Source organism: Miniopterus schreibersii (assembly GCF_964146895.1).
Source record: "Miniopterus schreibersii genome assembly, chromosome: 10".
NCBI lineage: Eukaryota > Metazoa > Chordata > Mammalia > Chiroptera > Miniopteridae > Miniopterus > Miniopterus schreibersii.
In genome coordinates this window covers 10,429,234-10,446,121 of record NC_138110.1, presented here as the reverse complement: position 1 = coordinate 10,446,121, position 16,888 = coordinate 10,429,234, and the positions used below count along the sequence as shown (strand labels likewise).

At 49.5% G+C, this 16,888-nt stretch overlaps 1 protein-coding gene across 1 annotated transcript in view; it reads left to right on the top strand.

Moving 5' to 3' along the window:
- ACSS1 (acyl-CoA synthetase short chain family member 1) overlaps positions 1–16,130 on the top strand; it is a 49,902-nt gene extending 33,772 nt beyond the window's left edge. The window contains exons 6-14 of the mRNA XM_081148619.1: positions 2,382–2,529; positions 3,807–3,944; positions 6,920–7,012; positions 8,187–8,299; positions 8,707–8,833; positions 9,565–9,692; positions 9,795–9,858; positions 13,176–13,294; positions 14,413–16,130. Coding sequence (XP_081004745.1) covers positions 2,382–2,529; positions 3,807–3,944; positions 6,920–7,012; positions 8,187–8,299; positions 8,707–8,833; positions 9,565–9,692; positions 9,795–9,858; positions 13,176–13,294; positions 14,413–14,592 — 1,110 coding nt within the window. The 3' untranslated portion in view covers positions 14,593–16,130. The remainder of the gene's footprint in view (positions 1–2,381; positions 2,530–3,806; positions 3,945–6,919; positions 7,013–8,186; positions 8,300–8,706; positions 8,834–9,564; positions 9,693–9,794; positions 9,859–13,175; positions 13,295–14,412) is intronic.
- Positions 16,131–16,888: the final 758 nt, after the last annotated feature.

Sequence of the window (16,888 nt, the reverse complement as noted above, 5' to 3'; positions counted from 1 at the left end):
ACCCAGCCTTAAGGATTTTGAAAGTGAGGCAGAAAGACAGATGTGGTACAGAGCCAGGCTGAGCATACAGTGTGTTACACTTAATACAAATCCATATTAAGATGGTTGCCTCTGGCTGCTGGGTGACCTTGCACATGTCACAGAACCTTTCTAGACCTTAATGTTCTCACCTGGAAAACCCCACCCTTCCTCAGTTCCTGGGGATGGTGCAAAGATCAATATATATTGTAAGTAAAAATACTTTGGAAAATATAAACACTGAGTCAGAATACCAAGAAAGTCACAGAATGAATCACATTGTTTCCATCAGTTTTTATACAATTAACATTCTGGAAGTTAAAGGTGAGAGATTCTTATTTTTTTTTGCATTTCCAAAGTGTTTTGCATTTCCAGGAAACTGTCTATGTGAACAAAAGGATATAGGGATGAGGACCATCTTTTGAATTTGTTTTAGTACAATGAGATTTTTTGTTTAAGTATTAGGAATAGGACTTTTCAGCCTTCTGTAGATGTGTGTTTGTGTGTGTGCTCATGTGTCTGTGTGTGTGTGCACCTGTGTGTCTCTACGAGCACTCGTTTGTGTGCACATGCAGAGGATATTAGGGCAGTTGGTTTCTTTTCTTTTTTTTAATGTCTTTATTGATTTCAGAGAGAGGAAGGGAGAGGGAGAGAGAGATAGAAAATCAATGAGGGGAGAATCATTGATCAGCTGCCTCCTGCACGCCCCCTACTGGGGATCGAGCCCGCAACCTAGGCATGTGCCCTGACCAGGAATCAAACTGCGATCTCCTGGGTCATAGATCAATGCTCAGCCGCTGAGCCATGCCAGCCAGGCTAGGGCAATTGGGTTGGTCAGGGAAAAGGATAGTTAATTCTGAAGGGTTGATGGGGTGTGAACTGATTTTGGCCGTGTGCAGTGGGGTCAGGGCACCAGCTGCCTGCTGGGCCCTCTGAAGAATGGCTTGCCCCAGGGACCATCTCTCCTTCCAAGAACTGCAGGGAAAGAAATCTCCAGCCCTTTGAAAGACTTGACAATTTGGATTCGAGTTGAATTAAAAATCTTTTTAGTTCCCAAATTCTGTAGGGTTTTGGGATGTGAGTGTCCTGATGTACCAGAGCAGTGAAAGAGCAGTCTTTCCCTTGAAAGAATCCACCCTCGCTCAGACATGACTCCACGGGGACCTAGACATGTCCAGACCACCACTGTGCTGTCTGGGAACTCCTGGAGAATCTCAGTGTTTGTCTTTGGCAGAAGACTGGACCCAATTTTTTTAAAATGTTGTTGCAAAATAGAATATATACAGAAAACCATCCAAGTCAAATGTGTGGCAGACTCACTTCATTCAGGAAATGAAGCCCTTTCATAGGTGTCCACCCTCAGCCTCCTCCCCACATCCTGACGTCTACAGCATCACTGTCTTGTGTCTTCCTTTCTCTAGTTGTCACCTGGATGTGCATCCCTAGGTCCTGCAGCTTACTCTTGCTACTGCCATTTTTTGATATGTCTTTTAAGCATGTTTAAGCTTATAGGTGACCCTCCATCCCTTCCATGTCCTTAAACTTAGTTGCAGCACCTGGCCATTTGTCCCTCTGTCCTCTGTTTCCTGCAAAGAGCATTTAGATCCAGAGACGGGATCAGGCTCAGGTTGGACCCTTTGGCAAGAATGCAGGAGACATCCATGTCTGAGGCTCTTAGAAGCTAATGATGCTTGAGACATTTGTTGGCCTTTTTTACTTTAATATTTTTGCAGTTTTTAAGGGATTCAAAAGATTGTGGCATAACTTTTCCTGGCCGGGTAACTCAGTTAGAGCTTCATCCTGTTATGCCAAGGTTGAGGGTTTGATCCCCAGTCAGGGCAAATACCAGAATCTACCAATGAATGCATAAATAAGTGGAATGACAAATCACTGTTTCTCTCCTTTCCTTCCCCTCTCTCTCTAAAATCAATGAATTAAAAAAAACTACATCAATTAAAAATTTTTAAAATTATGTTATAACAATGCAGAAAGATGCCCTTATACATACCACTAGCTAAAGTTTTACCAGTGAGTACACACGAGCATGTGGCATCTTCAGCCCCTGGAAGGCCCTGACATGCCCCTCATAGGCAGTCCCCCAGCAAGACCAGCTCTAGTGTGACCTCTGCATACAGATTGAGTCTGTCAAGCTGGGGCTTATACAGTGTACACTCTGACATCTGGCTTCTTTCACTGTCCTCTGCGAGAGTCAGTGTGCTCTTATTTGTACCAGTAACTGCCTTTTCAACTTCTCCTCTCCTCTCGGTGGCCAGTGGAGCTGCTACATTTTGTAGTTATAGAACACTCTTGACATGTGGGAACGTGGGGTCATAGGCTTCTGACAGCCTTTCCTGTTTCTGCAGCTTGTGTTTGACTACCAGCCAGGAGACGTCTTCGGCTGTGTGGCTGACATTGGCTGGATCACTGGACACAGCTATGTGGTGTATGGGCCCCTCTGCAATGGAGCGACCAGTGTCCTTTTTGAGAGCACTCCGGTTTACCCTGATCCTGGTGAGGACTGGGAACCCAAATAGGTTTCCTGGGAGGGAGCTTGAGGAAGGAGGAGAGGTTCACAGGAGGGTGGAGAAGAGGCCTGTACTCTGGCCTGGCTGTGTGGTTCATGGTCCCCTGGCATAGCTGCCAAACTGAGCTGGGGCCTTGTCCATAATAAGATCAGATGAGCAATAGAAGGGAGCTAATTTGGTACTGGAAGCTGTCTCAAGACCACCCACTCCAGCGTTCTTCAACCTAAACTGCCTGCCTCGGGCCTTCCCCTTAGCACTGCTCTTCTTACCTCTATGGCCTCCTGACCAGATCCAGCCCTTGCTCGAAGCCCAGACCAACTGCCAGCCTCCTCAGGACCCCCAGATGAAGAGGGCTTTCTACTGCCTGCTCCTTGTGCCTTTAAGGCTGTTCCATCAGAGTGTGTCATGTGTGGCCTTGAGCCACCTCCATGAACTGATTCCACTTGGAGGACGTGGCCATGTCTCACCTTGGCATCTTCCTCCCACTCAGCACAGTGTCACCAAGTATTTGTTTTAATGTAATCCAGGGGCGGTGGCCCTGCCAGAAGGCTCTTCCCAAGCATCCCACAGAGCTGACAATTATGTTTGTGGGATGTCTTTGTCACCTCCCCTTGCTCCTCTCCACCCTCCCAGTGGGGCTGCATGCTCTTTAAGACTATGTAGGGACATAGCTGGGGATTAAGAGCCATGTCATAGGTGCAGTCACTTCAACTGTTTGAAGCGTGGCTTCCCGTGTGCAGAGTAATGGTGGTGAGTTGGGGGAGGTGGTTAATGGGAAGTGAAGTGAGTACATGCAGGGCAGTTGCCCTGGCCCCTGGGACACATGCATTCGTGGCCTGTTTGCAGTAATCCAGGGGAAGCACCAGTCACCACTTTAGAGACCATTTAAATGCAACTGAACGCAAGTTCTATATTAATGCTACATGGGTGATTTTTAAGTACACAGTAACATATTTTTAACTGATTCCTCACTATATCATATGGGGTACACTGTGTGGGTGCAGCTGTCCAGAGCCAGGTGGAGGCTTTTCACAAACGGGCCACCCTATAGATGGGGGTGTGCCAGGGGACGACTGCCTCAGGGAACCCTTTCGCGGAGGTCTCCCTTCTCATCTGGGTGTTGGGAGATGAATCCTGTTTTTGTAAACAGTGGAGGTATTTGCATATATCCAGGACCCAGTATTGTTGACTGACCCCTAAATTAGGTTGAAATAGATACCGTCTGGTGGGTCTCAGACTGACTGAATTGGAGTCTTTTTGTAGGTCGGTATTGGGAGACAGTGCAGAGGTTGAAGATCAATCAGTTCTATGGTGCCCCGACGGCTGTCCGGCTCTTGCTAAAATACGGCGACACCTGGGTGAAGAAGTATGACCGCTCGTCCCTGCGGACTCTGGGGTCAGGTGAGCACTGCTCTGTAGCTGGAGGGGGTGTGTGTTTTGTCTGTCAGAGCCACTGCAGGCTTCTAAATGGTTGTAATCATCAAAGCTGTGTGGCCATGTCTGTGGTGAATTCAGACAATGCCAGGCCACATCGAGTAGGAAGCAGAGGCCTGGCAGCCCCGCCTCAGAGCCCACAGCAGTTAACAGTGTGGGGCACAGCACTCCAGACACTTTCTGTGCCCATCCTTACGGGTTCATCCTTATTATGGCCTGAGCACTTTCTTCCGTGGCTGCGTCGGATTTCCTGTGAAAGTCAACTGCTGTTCACTGAGCATTCTCCTGTGCTGGGCCCCGATTATTTCCAAGCGCTGTCATAAATGTCAGTGTCCTGTGCACTGCTCTCACCATAGATATTCCCATGCAGGTAGTTGCAAGATCAACGGTTATCTCCATTTTTAGTTTTAACAGAGGTTGCCAAGGACACGGAAGCTTTGGGGAAAGGATATGGGGTTCATTCAGAGGCTAACTGGGAGGAACTGCCTGTTCTCTCTGCTTTTCCCTGACGCGTTTCATTTCTGCCCCTACACGTGTTGCCAGGTGTGGTCAGGAGGGAAAACAAGGCGGGAGGCCCTCCATGCTCCTTGGTGGATACACAGATCTGCTTGGTGGTTTTTCCTGGGATGTGTCTTTCTACCAGTTTTGTCCATGGAAGAGGTAGCTTGGTGATGGTGTGCACACGATACTTGTCACTGATGAGGGTGAGCAGTGCTGGCACAGGACTTAGGGCCCTGGTTCACTCTGCCCCCCTTACCTGTAGTGCCCTGATGCCCCCTCCAGCCTCAAGTCCCCGACCCTCCTTCAAGGCCTTTTCTGTGCTGTTTCTCCTGGGGATTTCCTTGGCTGCTGTGGAACTTGGGCTGTCAACTCTCAGACCAACTGTGTTTCATACCTGGGCAGGGCCAGCTTGGTGCTGGTCTCCTGCTGTGGTCATAGCTCAGGACCATTCTAGGCGGCTGGATTAGCCCTCACAGCACTTCAGCCTTTGGGTATGTTGGCTTCTTTTACTCTTACCAGTCAGCAGAATCTAGCTCACTCAAGACTTCTACCCCAAGATACATATTTCTTAAGAAAATTTTTTAACTTTCAATTTTATAAGTAACACAGGTATAATCTTATTATAAAAAGCAAAACTCGGTACTTTGCAGTGAAAGCTGAAGTCCTCCCTAGCACATTCTTCAAAGTTATATTCCTGTGCAAACACACAGCTCAGCTTGGAGATGATTTCTTTATCATGAATGTAATTACACTGCACTAGTATAATGTTATGTTTATTTTAACTCAGCAATAGCCAGAGCTTCCCATATGGCTCTGAGAACTTGCTCAGACCCTCCTGTGGGGATTGACATGGTCCTTGTAGTCACATCCCTGTGGTTGGCTATTGTGGCCATTGGCAGTTTCCCAGTATCAACCAGTGCTGCAGTGGCATCTTCCTGCCTCGTTGTGGGCATAGGTGAGTGTAGAGGCAATACACACAAAGGTCAGCCACCTGGGTGACCAGCATGGGGGACCCCAGTCAGGACAGGCCTTGGTTAGCTCCTACATCATGGGTGGTCCCAAGCAAAAGGCAATCAGCGTGAGAGTATTTCAGTATTTTAGCAATAGTGTGTAATAACCTGCAAGTTCTGGCTGAATGCTAGTCTGGTGTGGGTGTTTCATTAGTGTAGTGTCTTAGTGCTAGGATTTGGACATAAATCTGGGAGGCATACACATTCGGAACGCAGGAGTTAAACAATAGTCCTAGGGCATAAACACTTTCCCCTTTTCTACTGAGGTAGAAAATGTAGTGAAATGCACAAATGTCAGGTGTTCAGCCTGAGAACTATTTACATGTATAAATATATTGCCACATGCAGATCAGGCCATAGAAATTTCCAGTCCCGCCCTGGCCGGTTTGGCTCAGTCGTTAGATCGCCGGCCTGCGGACTGAAGGGTCCCAGGTTCGATTCCGGCCAAGGGCAGGTACCTCGGTTGCAGGCTCGATCCCCAGCCCCAGCCGGGGTGCGTGCGGGAGGCAGTCAATCAGTGTGTCTCTCTCACAGGGATGTCTCTCTCTCTTTCTCTCTCTCTCTCTCTCTCTCTCTCTTTCCCTTCCACTCTCTCTGAAAAGCAGTGGAAAAAGTATCCTCCGGTGAGGGTTAAAAAAAGAAGAAGAAATTTGCAGTCCCCAGAGGCCCCCTTAAGCCCTTCCCAGTCGGGAGCCCTCACCTGCCCACTGCTTGGCTGCTGTCCGTGGGGAGGACTCGCTTGTTCTGCCCACGGGCCTGTGCCACGTGCGCTGCTCTGGTGCCTGCCGCGAGTGCTGGGGCCGTGACTCTGAGGCTCCCCCCGTCGGTGTTGGGGTCGTGGCGGCTCAGTCACCTCCACGCTTATGGTATTTCACTGCATAAATACACCACAGTGTATTTCTCCGTTCCGCTCTCAGTGGGTAGTATTTTAGTTTTTGGCCACTGTGGACATTCTCGTTTGAATCCATTTTGGGTGAACACAGGCACTCGTTTTTCTGGAGTGTGTGTCAGGAGTGACAGTTTTGCGGACAAAGATAAACCTACATTATCCTTAGGGTAATCTTCCCCAAACAGTGGACCAAAGTGGTTCTATAGGATGTACACGCTTTTAAATATTAAGAGAAGTAGTCAAATTGCTCCCCCAAATTGCTGTACCAAATTACACTCCTACAGTACATGTGCTATTCTTTCCCCTACATTCTTGTCATTTTTAAAAAATTTTTTATACTTGACCGTCCAGTGGTGAAAATATCTCATTTAGTTTGTATTTCTTTGATGGCCATAATGTGACTGCTCTCACTGCTTTCTCAAACCTCCTTTTATGTCTCTCAGGAAAATTATAGAGCTGTTTTGCCATAACAATCTATTCCTTTTGGTTTCAGGTTTATTCAGGTCTATTAATATCGTTTTTTCTTTTGTGTGTGATTTCAGTGGGGGAACCAATCAACCGTGAGGCCTGGGAGTGGCTCCACAATGTGGTGGGGGACAGCAGATGTACGCTGGTGGACACCTGGTGGCAGACAGGTGAGAGCGTCTCCCAGAAGAGGGTCGGGGCGCACTTGGGAACCAGGCACGGGGCTCGCAGGGGGGCCTTTCCCTCAGTCGCTGTCCTCTCCTGTTAGTGCCCTGAGCACACGCGGCCCAGCGCCCAGTGTGAAGGGCCAGGCGTGAGGCTGTGTGGATGCAGATCCGACCCCACTAACGCCTTGGCCCCGACACAGCTGGTTGTTGCCAACCTCAGCGGTGGAGCCTGGCTTTGCAGCTGTGCACTTAGGGTGTGTGGTGGCTCTGAGACTCAGTTTTCCCCTCTGTAAAGCGGGGTGCCCCCTCCAGGCTCAGTATGAGGATGGATGAGATGATACTGTCCACTTGGGGTGCCCCAGACCCGGCGTAGTAAGTGCTCAGCGAAGATTCACTGTCCTCCGAAGGGCCACTTTCTGAGTGCAAGTGTGAGGATGAGCCTGCTGTTTAAGGGGGTTGGTAGGTCTAAATCTAAATTTTAGTGGGAAATTTTAGTAGGAGTTTTCTGTGGCGTTCTGTTTGGATTTGCCTCCTCTTCTCTTAGTATCTGACTTATTAGGATGCTTGGAGCAGGAGACCACCACTGATGTAGCTGAGGTCCTGTCTTTCCAGAAGCCAAAAAATGGGACGTTCTGAGTGGCTCAGGTCTCATCCATTCAGGAGGGCACAGGACTGAGATTACAGCTGAGTCCCATGAGGTGTTTTCCATGCAGGCTGACAGAGGGAAGCGCCAGGGAGATCATGTGGAAACAGAATTTGTGGCCATCTGTTGTTGTTGTTTGGGGCACTGGTCCAGAAGCAATTCTTCATCTTCCTGTGCACCTACATGGGCTCCACCTTTCCACTGAAGTGAGGGCTGGACAAACAGGGCCTTGGAGGAGGAGAGGCAGCACCCACTGGGCTGTGAAGCCACGTCACCTGGGACTGAGCCCTCTGCCGGGGCCCCACTCCCATTCCACAGTGGAGGAGACCAGAATCCAAGTCCAGCTTTGCCTCAGAGAAAAGTCCTTGTGACAGTGGGTGCCGTTTCCTTTCCCCAAATTGGCAGTTCTGCCCACCTCCCACTCTTGGAGAGCACCAGCTGGAGTGTCTGTCCCAGATTCTTGATGGCCTGGCTTGGATAAACATGTCACTGGCCCCGTGGCCCATCAGCATTTCTTCCCTGTCATCCCCATAGAAACAGGTGGCATCTGCATTGCACCACGGCCCTCGGAGGAAGGCGCAGAAATCCTCCCCGCCATGGCGATGAGGCCCTTCTTTGGCATTGTCCCAACTCTCCTGGATGAGAAGGTGTGTAAGGGCCTCACAGAGGTGACTCTCTCCTCCACGTGCACCCCACTGAGCACCTGGTGTTTCTTTCTGCCTTCCTGGCCCCCTTTGCCCACTCACCCATGTCACACATGCCCGGGGTCTGGCAGGAGGTGAGAGGGCTTGTGTCCTCATGCAGCGTGCACTGCAGAGTCTCCTCTTAGAGACACAGCGGGTACAGTCCCCATGTGGGGTGACCCCAGGTTCTCCTCAGAAGCCCTCTTGAGGAGGGTTCCTTGCAGAGGAGAAAGCTCTGGACAGATCCTTTGGGGCACGCTTGTCATTTTTCTGTCTCAAGCAAAGCAGTGAGGAGAGCGATATTGTCAGTTGTTTTCTTCTCAACCAGAGCCTGTCCATATTTTCAAAATCATGTCTCCCCCGGTCTGCAGGGAAACGTTGTGGAGGGCAACGATGTGTCTGGGGCTCTGTGCCTCTCACAGGCCTGGCCAGGAATGGCCAGGACCATCTACGGAGACCACCAGAGATTCATGGATGCCTACTTCAAGGCTTATCCAGGTGAGGTGGCCAACGTGAGTGTGTGGTACCTTCCCACACACTACTGGAACCTTGTTCTCAGAAAACCTTTCTAAGGTAATGGTGACCATGAGTGTACGTAGTGCATGTTCAGAGCAGGCACTTTGGAGGCATGAGTTTGAGTCCTGCTCCCTCCCTTCCTCTTTAGCTCCCTGACTTTATGTCTCAAATGGGAAAAGACTCACTGAAGGAACATCGTGGGGTTAAGTGGGAGGGCATGCAGGGCCCTGAGCATGGCCCACGGTGCATCCTCTTTAGGCTCTTAGGAAAACTGTTGTGATGGCTGGAAGTTTTCCTCTGGCTTCCTTTTCCCCCCAGTTGGCTTTTGTGTCATTGGGTTGGAAGTTTACATATACAGCATAACTATTGGAACCCATTATCTTAAGTCTCAAGCCTGTAAATAAGACACACTTTTGGGGAAGCTTGAGTGCACTCATTCTATGTCTTCTGCTCCCAAGACATCTGCAGTCTTGATTGCATTCTGTTTTCAGAGCCATCTACCCCTTCACTAGCACACAGCCAGATGGCACATGTAGACAGTGTGTCCATGAGGGGTTGAAGGAGGGCCAGCAGGCAGGATGGCAGCAGAGTGCAGGGCTTCAGAGCTTTCTTCTGTAGAACAAGGTTGGGACATGGGTCTCTTACGGAAGGACAAGAGTCCTGCTGGGTCTGGCTCGGCGGTGCTGGCTCTGAATTCCCTCATTGTGGAACAGGCTACTACTTCACTGGAGATGGAGCTTACCGAACCAAGGGAGGCTATTACCTAATCACGGGCCGGATGGATGACGTCATCAACATCAGCGGCCACAGGCTGGGGACGGCAGAGATCGAGGACGCGCTGGTGAGCACAGGCCGTGTTAGCCTCAGATTGGGAGCTGTAATTGCGGTGGTGTCAGGTATCCCACCTCCCACATATTTTGCCTTTATATTCTGTTCTGTGCAGGCCAGCCACCCCGCAGTGCCCGAGACTGCTGTCATTGGCTGTCCCCACGACATCAAAGGGGAAGGTGAGTGCCACAGAGGAACTCCTCTGGTCTCGCTCCCATCACAACACCTCTCTAAAAAGAACAGACTCTGGAGGATGGGTGGCAGGGTGTTTGTGGGTGAAGCTATTGGTTTTCGTCTCTTTGAAGTGTAGATTTTGGGTGAGGAGGCAGAATGGCATGCCTGTGAGACTAAGGTGAGATTTCTGAGATGCCCTAGCTCTCCTGTCCATGAAGGACACTCATCCACAAGCAGCCCTGAGCTCTTTGGCTCCAGCTGAGCTTGGGGACTTTGCTTCTCTGTCCATGGTGACTCTGGCAGCACCATTACAGAGGAGTTATGAAATGCCCTGCCCTGCTCACAGTGTCTCCTTGCACATGCCCGTGCACGGCTTCCAGTGCCAGCTCTACTGCTATGCTGGCAGATCAGCGTGTGCTCTGCAGTGTACTCTTTTGCGGCTCTTGAGCTCTTTTTAGAGGAATTTGACCTGTGGTTCCCACTGCACAGTGACACACGGAGGGGATTGCAGAACAAGCGATCAGCATTGTCTTCTTTAACGAGGACACACTTTGTTCCAAAGTCTGCCAGTTCCTGAGCAGGTGGGTGTGGGAAGGGGCAGGGTGACCTGAGTGTTATAATGCCAGGTACACAGTGGCCACACCAGCCTGGCGTGACCTGGAGACTCACTGATCCTGTGCTGCACTGCTGGGTGGACTGGCCTCTGCTGCCCTGCAAAGTGGTCTGGGATCTGGCACTCTTCCTCCTGCTGTCAGAGACATTCTGTGCCATATGTGTCCCAATGGTCACCTGCCACTGTTCCATTATTTACTCAACCCTTTCTCTAAATTAGGCCATTGTAAAAATTAATATTTACTTCAGTACTCTAAAAAAAAACCATGCTCAGTTGTTACGAGAAGGATTTTCCCATGAGGCTGCCTTCTCTTTGTTAACAGGGGATTGGGATATATGGGGGGCTATTAGGGATCAGAAGGGGGTGGAGATGGGAACCGGTCTTCATGTGTGACTCTCAGAGGCCTGGGACACTTCATGCTCCCATAAGCAGCTCTCAGCACCGCTTCCTGGCGTCCTACGGGACTCTGATGTTGCCAGGCCCTTTAATGTCTGCCAGGCTGGTGGGGGAGAACTGCACATAATGAGCATGAGGATACGAATATTTCTGATTTCTTACAAAACTGAGCATCTGTCCATTTGTAATGTATAACCCTTTAACTATTCTTGGCAAACTCTACGGCCATCTGCCAAAGCTTTGTGCCTTTATAGTCCCCATTCTCTCTGTACTTGCTCTGACCTAAGTGCTGTGCCTCTGCCATGGGCCTGCCTCCCCAGTCCCCGAGTTCAGCCCATTTCTGCTCAGAATTCAATCCAGGCTCGTTTTATTGCCATCTCATTACAGGTACAAGCGACTTGCAGGGAAGGGCGCCATTTAGAGACGGGGAAGCACACAGGGCAGCTTGTCCAGTGTGATCCCTCTAGGGTTTAACAGACGGCAGTATATACCCAGAAGTTAACTTTAAAATTTGGGTCTGGGAACAGCTGCCAGAAGCCCCTGAGAACCTGCGCCTTATGGGTTTTGTACAGGGGCTGTCACCATTTAATCCTGGCACATAGCCATGACACGGGTACTGTTAGCTCCCCAGGTTACAAGTAGAAAACTGGCACAGAGTGGTTAAGTGGCTTCCTCCCAGGTAGCAAGGCCACACAGCTAGCAAGTGGCAAAGCCAGGATATGGAGCAGGAGCAGCCTCTTCTACCCATCATTCTTCACGGCCTTTAAGGGGAGGAATGAAAGGAGAGAGACAGGGCGGGAGGTGCAGTTATATTTTATATACTTCTGCGGTGTTTTAATTTTGGTAATCAGTGTGTGTTGCTTTGGTGGTTTTAAGTTTTTCATTAAATCCATAATAAACATCTCAGTGGGCCTACCCAGCCAGCTCAGGTGTTAAGCTTTGTCCCTTTCCTCTGAGCCCCTGTGGTTTGGGCCTGGACTTTTGAAATCTCAAATACCGAGAGGAGAGAAAAATGCAGCCCTTCCCCTCAAAGATCTCACAACCTACTGAGGAGGGACCAACAATTGTTGCCACATGACAAGTGCCACAGCTGCATTCGTGGACAGAATCAGAAAGGCTTCACAGAGTGCAAGGTAGCTGAACTGGGTTTTGAGGGATGAATAGGAGTTTGCCAGGTGGAAATGGGGGGAGGCTTCCAGGCAAAGGCTGTCAGTTTCTATAGATTGTCGCTTATACAGGAAAGTCATTCATTGATGCAGTTAACAAACATTTGTTGAGCACCTACTATATTCTAGGCACAGTTGTAGATACTGAGACACAGCAGAGAGTGAAAGAGACAGAAGTTCCTGCTCCCTAGAGCTGACATGCTGTGGAGGTTAGGGGTTAGAGGAGAGGGAGACATAAACAATAAACATGATTAATGAGGAAACTACAGAGTATGTTAGATGATATGTGCCGGAAGGAGAATTCATTAAGATGAGATGGAAATGGTATAGCAATAAACATAGAGGTGAACAATAAGGGCTGCACGTATATAAAAACTTTGTGTATGAGAGAGGGGGACATTGCAGGTCAGTGAGGGAAAGGACAGACTGTCCCAGACGGTGCTGGGACAGGTGACTGCTCATGTGCACAAAAAATTGAATTAGATCCTGATGTCATACCATATATAAGATTATCCCAGATAAATTGAAAAGAAATGCATTTAGAGATATGTGGGAGCCACTGTAAATCTTTTCTGGAACATGGTAGGATATTGACAAAGTGTCTGTGCTAAAGTATGGGATGGCCATTGTCACCCAACAGACTTTCTGCTATGACAGAGCTGTCCGTCCTGTGGCTCGTGTAACCAAGGAACTGCATTTTTAACTTAATTTAAATTTAGTTGTGCACTGTGGCTAGTGCTTACAATGTTGGACACATACGCACAAAGTTAGTGCCACGTGCAGTGTTCCCTTGTACCATGTCATGGGAGCTGATAGCAAATTTCCTATGACCCATGTTACAGGCTATTTCACAGGTGCTAGCACAGTTAATGAGGCTAGGTCCTGTGTTCAAGGTCACACACACAGCCAGGCAACACCAGAGCCACGGCGCCAAGCTCTCACCCACACTTGCCCACCCACCTGGGACATTCAGAGGAACTGACAGAATCGCTTTCCCTTGCAGTGCGGACAATATGCATCTTCATGGATGCAGCTAAAGAGACCAACTGCGGCAAGGTCATCGACATGATTTGAAATCCTTTGAATTTATGGTGATTTGTGTACAACATTCTGGCTAACACATCCCAAAATCTTGCTCTCCTTTCAGTTGCATTTGCCTTCATCGTGTTGAAAGATGGTGCAGGTGACTCGGATGTGGTGCTGAGCGAGCTCAGGTCCACAGTGGCCACCAAGATCGCCAAGTACGCTGTGCCCGATCAGATTCTGGTGAGCGGACTTATGCCTCTGGTTCGACTGCACTGCTCACCTCCGCCTCCTTCTCCACTTCCCAGAACTAACATCGCAGCGAAACTGACACTAGCTGTTTCGTTTCCTGGGGTAGATGAGGGTGGCAGGTGGCTGTATTGTCAGAGAGAGAGGGAGGGGGGCAGGGAGATATAGCAGCGTGAATTTGAATAGCGGCTCTCCTGTGGAGGGGTAGTGCTGGGCAAGATCGGATGCTCTCTTACTTTGGCTGGTTACAGGAACCGAAGAAAATTAGGGAATTTAAATGGAGAAACATGTGGAAAGTACCAGAGTTCTTCAGCCCCTGTGTGGTTTCTGAATACCTTTTCAGTGCCAGCAGAGAGATGTCACCAGACCTTATCTGCGGGAGCCTGGGTTGGAGTAGTTTCGTGGAAGAATTGGGCCACCCTGTCAGCCCCTTAGCTTTTCATTTCTTCCTTTGTTCACATTTCCCCCATGGTGTTCCTTCCTCTGGAAGTGGTCCTCTGAAGCCTCACTTGGTGTGGCACAAGGTCATAGTGTTGGCCTGGGGACCAGAGTTTCAGGGAGACCTAAAGTCTCCCTCGATGAACTGAACTCTTTCAAAAGAAAGGTCATTATTCAAGTGCCCAAATGCAGCTCCTAATGTGTACTGCCATTGACCTGGAATGGGTTGTGGCTTTTTGAAAATGTGAAATGCTAAATTTTCACACACTAGCCAGACAACATTTTTTTCTCTTAAGTAGCTCTCACCTCATATATAAGATAAAACCAACCCAGACCCAGTCCCGGGAGTGGAGACGAGGTGCTGTGGCACGTGTTTGGTTCTGTTGCTACCTGGGCGCCGTCACTAATGTAGCTTATGGGAGAAACAGGTGTCAGCAGTGAGGTGAACCCAGGTACAGGTGAACCCTCGCCTGGTGGAGGCTTCAGCGTGACTTGCAGTTGAGTCTGCCCTTTGGGTTCATCCAACTTCAGGTCCAGGTTATAGGTGGATGAAACCAGAGACCATAGGCTTCAGGATCCCCTGGGAAGAACCCCTCTTATGTCAGTGCAGTCAGACACTGGCTGGGAATGTGGGCAGCACCTGAGATTCTAATATTGTTCCCCTTCCTTGCCAGATAGTGAAACGTCTTCCAAAGACTCGGTCTGGAAAAGTCATGCGAAGGCTCCTGAGGAAGGTAATCACAGACAGAACTCAGGATCTGGGGGACACCACCACCCTGGAAGACCCCAGCATCATCACAGAAATCCTGAGCGCCTACCAGAAGCACAAAGAAAAGAGGGCTGCTGGTCAGTGATGGGCTGTGACCAAGACCCAGTGCCCACGCCCTTAACTTGGCCTTCTAGAACACAGTTCTCAGTCGGCTTGTTTTCAGATGTCCCAGAGTAATCCCCTCCCAGCACATAACCCACACTGTCCCTAATGTGAAGTCCATGCTAAACTCCCTTCCTGCTTTGTGTGGGAGAACCCACGCACGGATACTATCAGACGTGGTTAGTGTTTGTTCCACTTGTCCTGAATTTGGTTTCCTTGAATGAATAGTCCCTGTTGTCTGTTTCTGTGCCCTCTCCAGACTACACAGGAGGGTGAAAAACCTGGTAAATTGTGACTGCTCAGATAACTGAGAAATAGAAGCAGTTATGTTTTTTCCTGATGTTTCTAGATATAAAAGGCAGATATTTTATTTTTGTACTTTTATATTTTGGAATAACGTGCAAACACACATGGAAGGTGTGGATTTCCTTGTACGTACTCTTTGTGACATTTAGTTACAAAAATCTCCTTGTCTGCCTTTGCTCGTGGTGAAACGTGGAGAGGGTCGAGGGTGCACTTGTAATTATTGTTTGGCATATTTGGAAATCTGAATTGGAAGTGTTTGCACCTCAGTCTAAACAGAGCTCTCTCGAGAATGCTCGAGACTGCTGCATCCTTTTTCCTTTTTGGTATAAATTTCTATTTCTCTTGGTTTGTGTATAATTGAAACCCAACTTGTAAAGTGGTGGCATGAATGTGCTCACCTTTTAGATCTAAAGCTCGTCCAGTCACATGTTCTTTTTCTCCAAGCTGTGATCTGGAAAGATTTCCCCCTCCCGACCTTGGATACCACTTGGTAGGAGGTCAGCATGCTCCAAATTTGTGGGGTGGTTCAGGGAAGCCAGTGAAAACTCAGGTAACGTAGAGCACTAACGTAGAAGCAGGTCCATGCAAACTGCCTGTCCTTCATTCTGTCGTTGGGCATAAGAACCACAGAGGGCCAGGGATGAGAGCTGGAGCTCTGAATCAAGTTTCTTTCTCCCAAAGTGCCTTAAGTCCCCTGAGGTTAGCAAGGTGATATAAACCATCGAGTCACGCAGTGTTTACTTATTACCAAGCGTGCCAGGGGTGATGGTGGGGAGCACAGGGGAAGGGAGCCTGCTGAGTCAGATCCTTGAGGACACGGAAAGGTCATCCTTGTCCTTACCTCACAGCCTACGGTGCCTTGCACCTGTGCAGGTATTCAGGGGGTGTCTGGCGGACTGAATACTTACTGGGGCCTGCAGCTGTGCTGGCATCGTGTCCCCTGGCCACTCAACGCTATCAGGTGATTAGGCGAGTACATCTGTGCCACCCAACGGGGTGGCCATTGGCTGTCGCATACAGATATTCTGAGGGATGGTGCGTTGCTCCAGTGCTTAGCCACAGGGAACCATGCACCTGGACCTGTCACATCTGTGGGGGGCTCGGAAGACTGCGGTTACGGCAGTATTTGTGAAATGGCTTAGATGTAAACTTGGACAGTGACCAGGGCCTCAGAATGATCTGCAGGGCGGCTCAAGTAAAGCTTTCTTTGGTTCATTCTCTTCTCTTTGTGGTGATGTTTTTGATCAAATCACGTTGCTGAATATAAGCCTAGGAACAAAACTGGAAGGGGCCTCATCACTCAGAAAGAACACACACAAAGAAGCTGTCGCCTGACAGGGAGGAAATGCAGGGAAGAGCTCACCCGTCTTAGACTTAGTCGCTAAGGTTACCTGTCTCTAGATTATTGTGCGGTCACATACACTGGTCACATGTGACTATTTAAATGTAAATGAAGACAACAGACTAGAATGGAGTGAACAGAACGGAACAGGATCAGTTCCTCCAGGGCAGGGGCCACAGCTCAGTGCTCAGGAGCCACCCGTGGTCAGCAGCTACCATATTGGACACGTGGATGGGAACATCGCAGTCATCACACAGGGTCTGGGGGGGCTGACCTGGAGCACGGATGACAATGAGGACACCGAGAGATCTCTAGGCAGCTGACTGGGCATCACAGACTCAAACGGGGCACCAACTTGCCCGGGAGCCGCCCATATGCCCAGGTGGCCTTTACACTGGCTGTGGCTGGATGAGGTTGGCCGTGTCCTTCACTAGACAGGGACAGAAGGACACCTTGAACTGGTGCCGTGAGATGTGAGAGGCTGGTTTTGCTCCCACGAAGCCTGAAGCCACTGCTGCCTCCAAAGCAGGAGCTGGGAATGGCTGTTCCCAGGGACGGTGTTAGTTCTTGTGCCTCAAGATTGGGAAGGGAAGCTGGGGGGTCTCCAGGTGCCCACCTGAGGTAGTCTGAA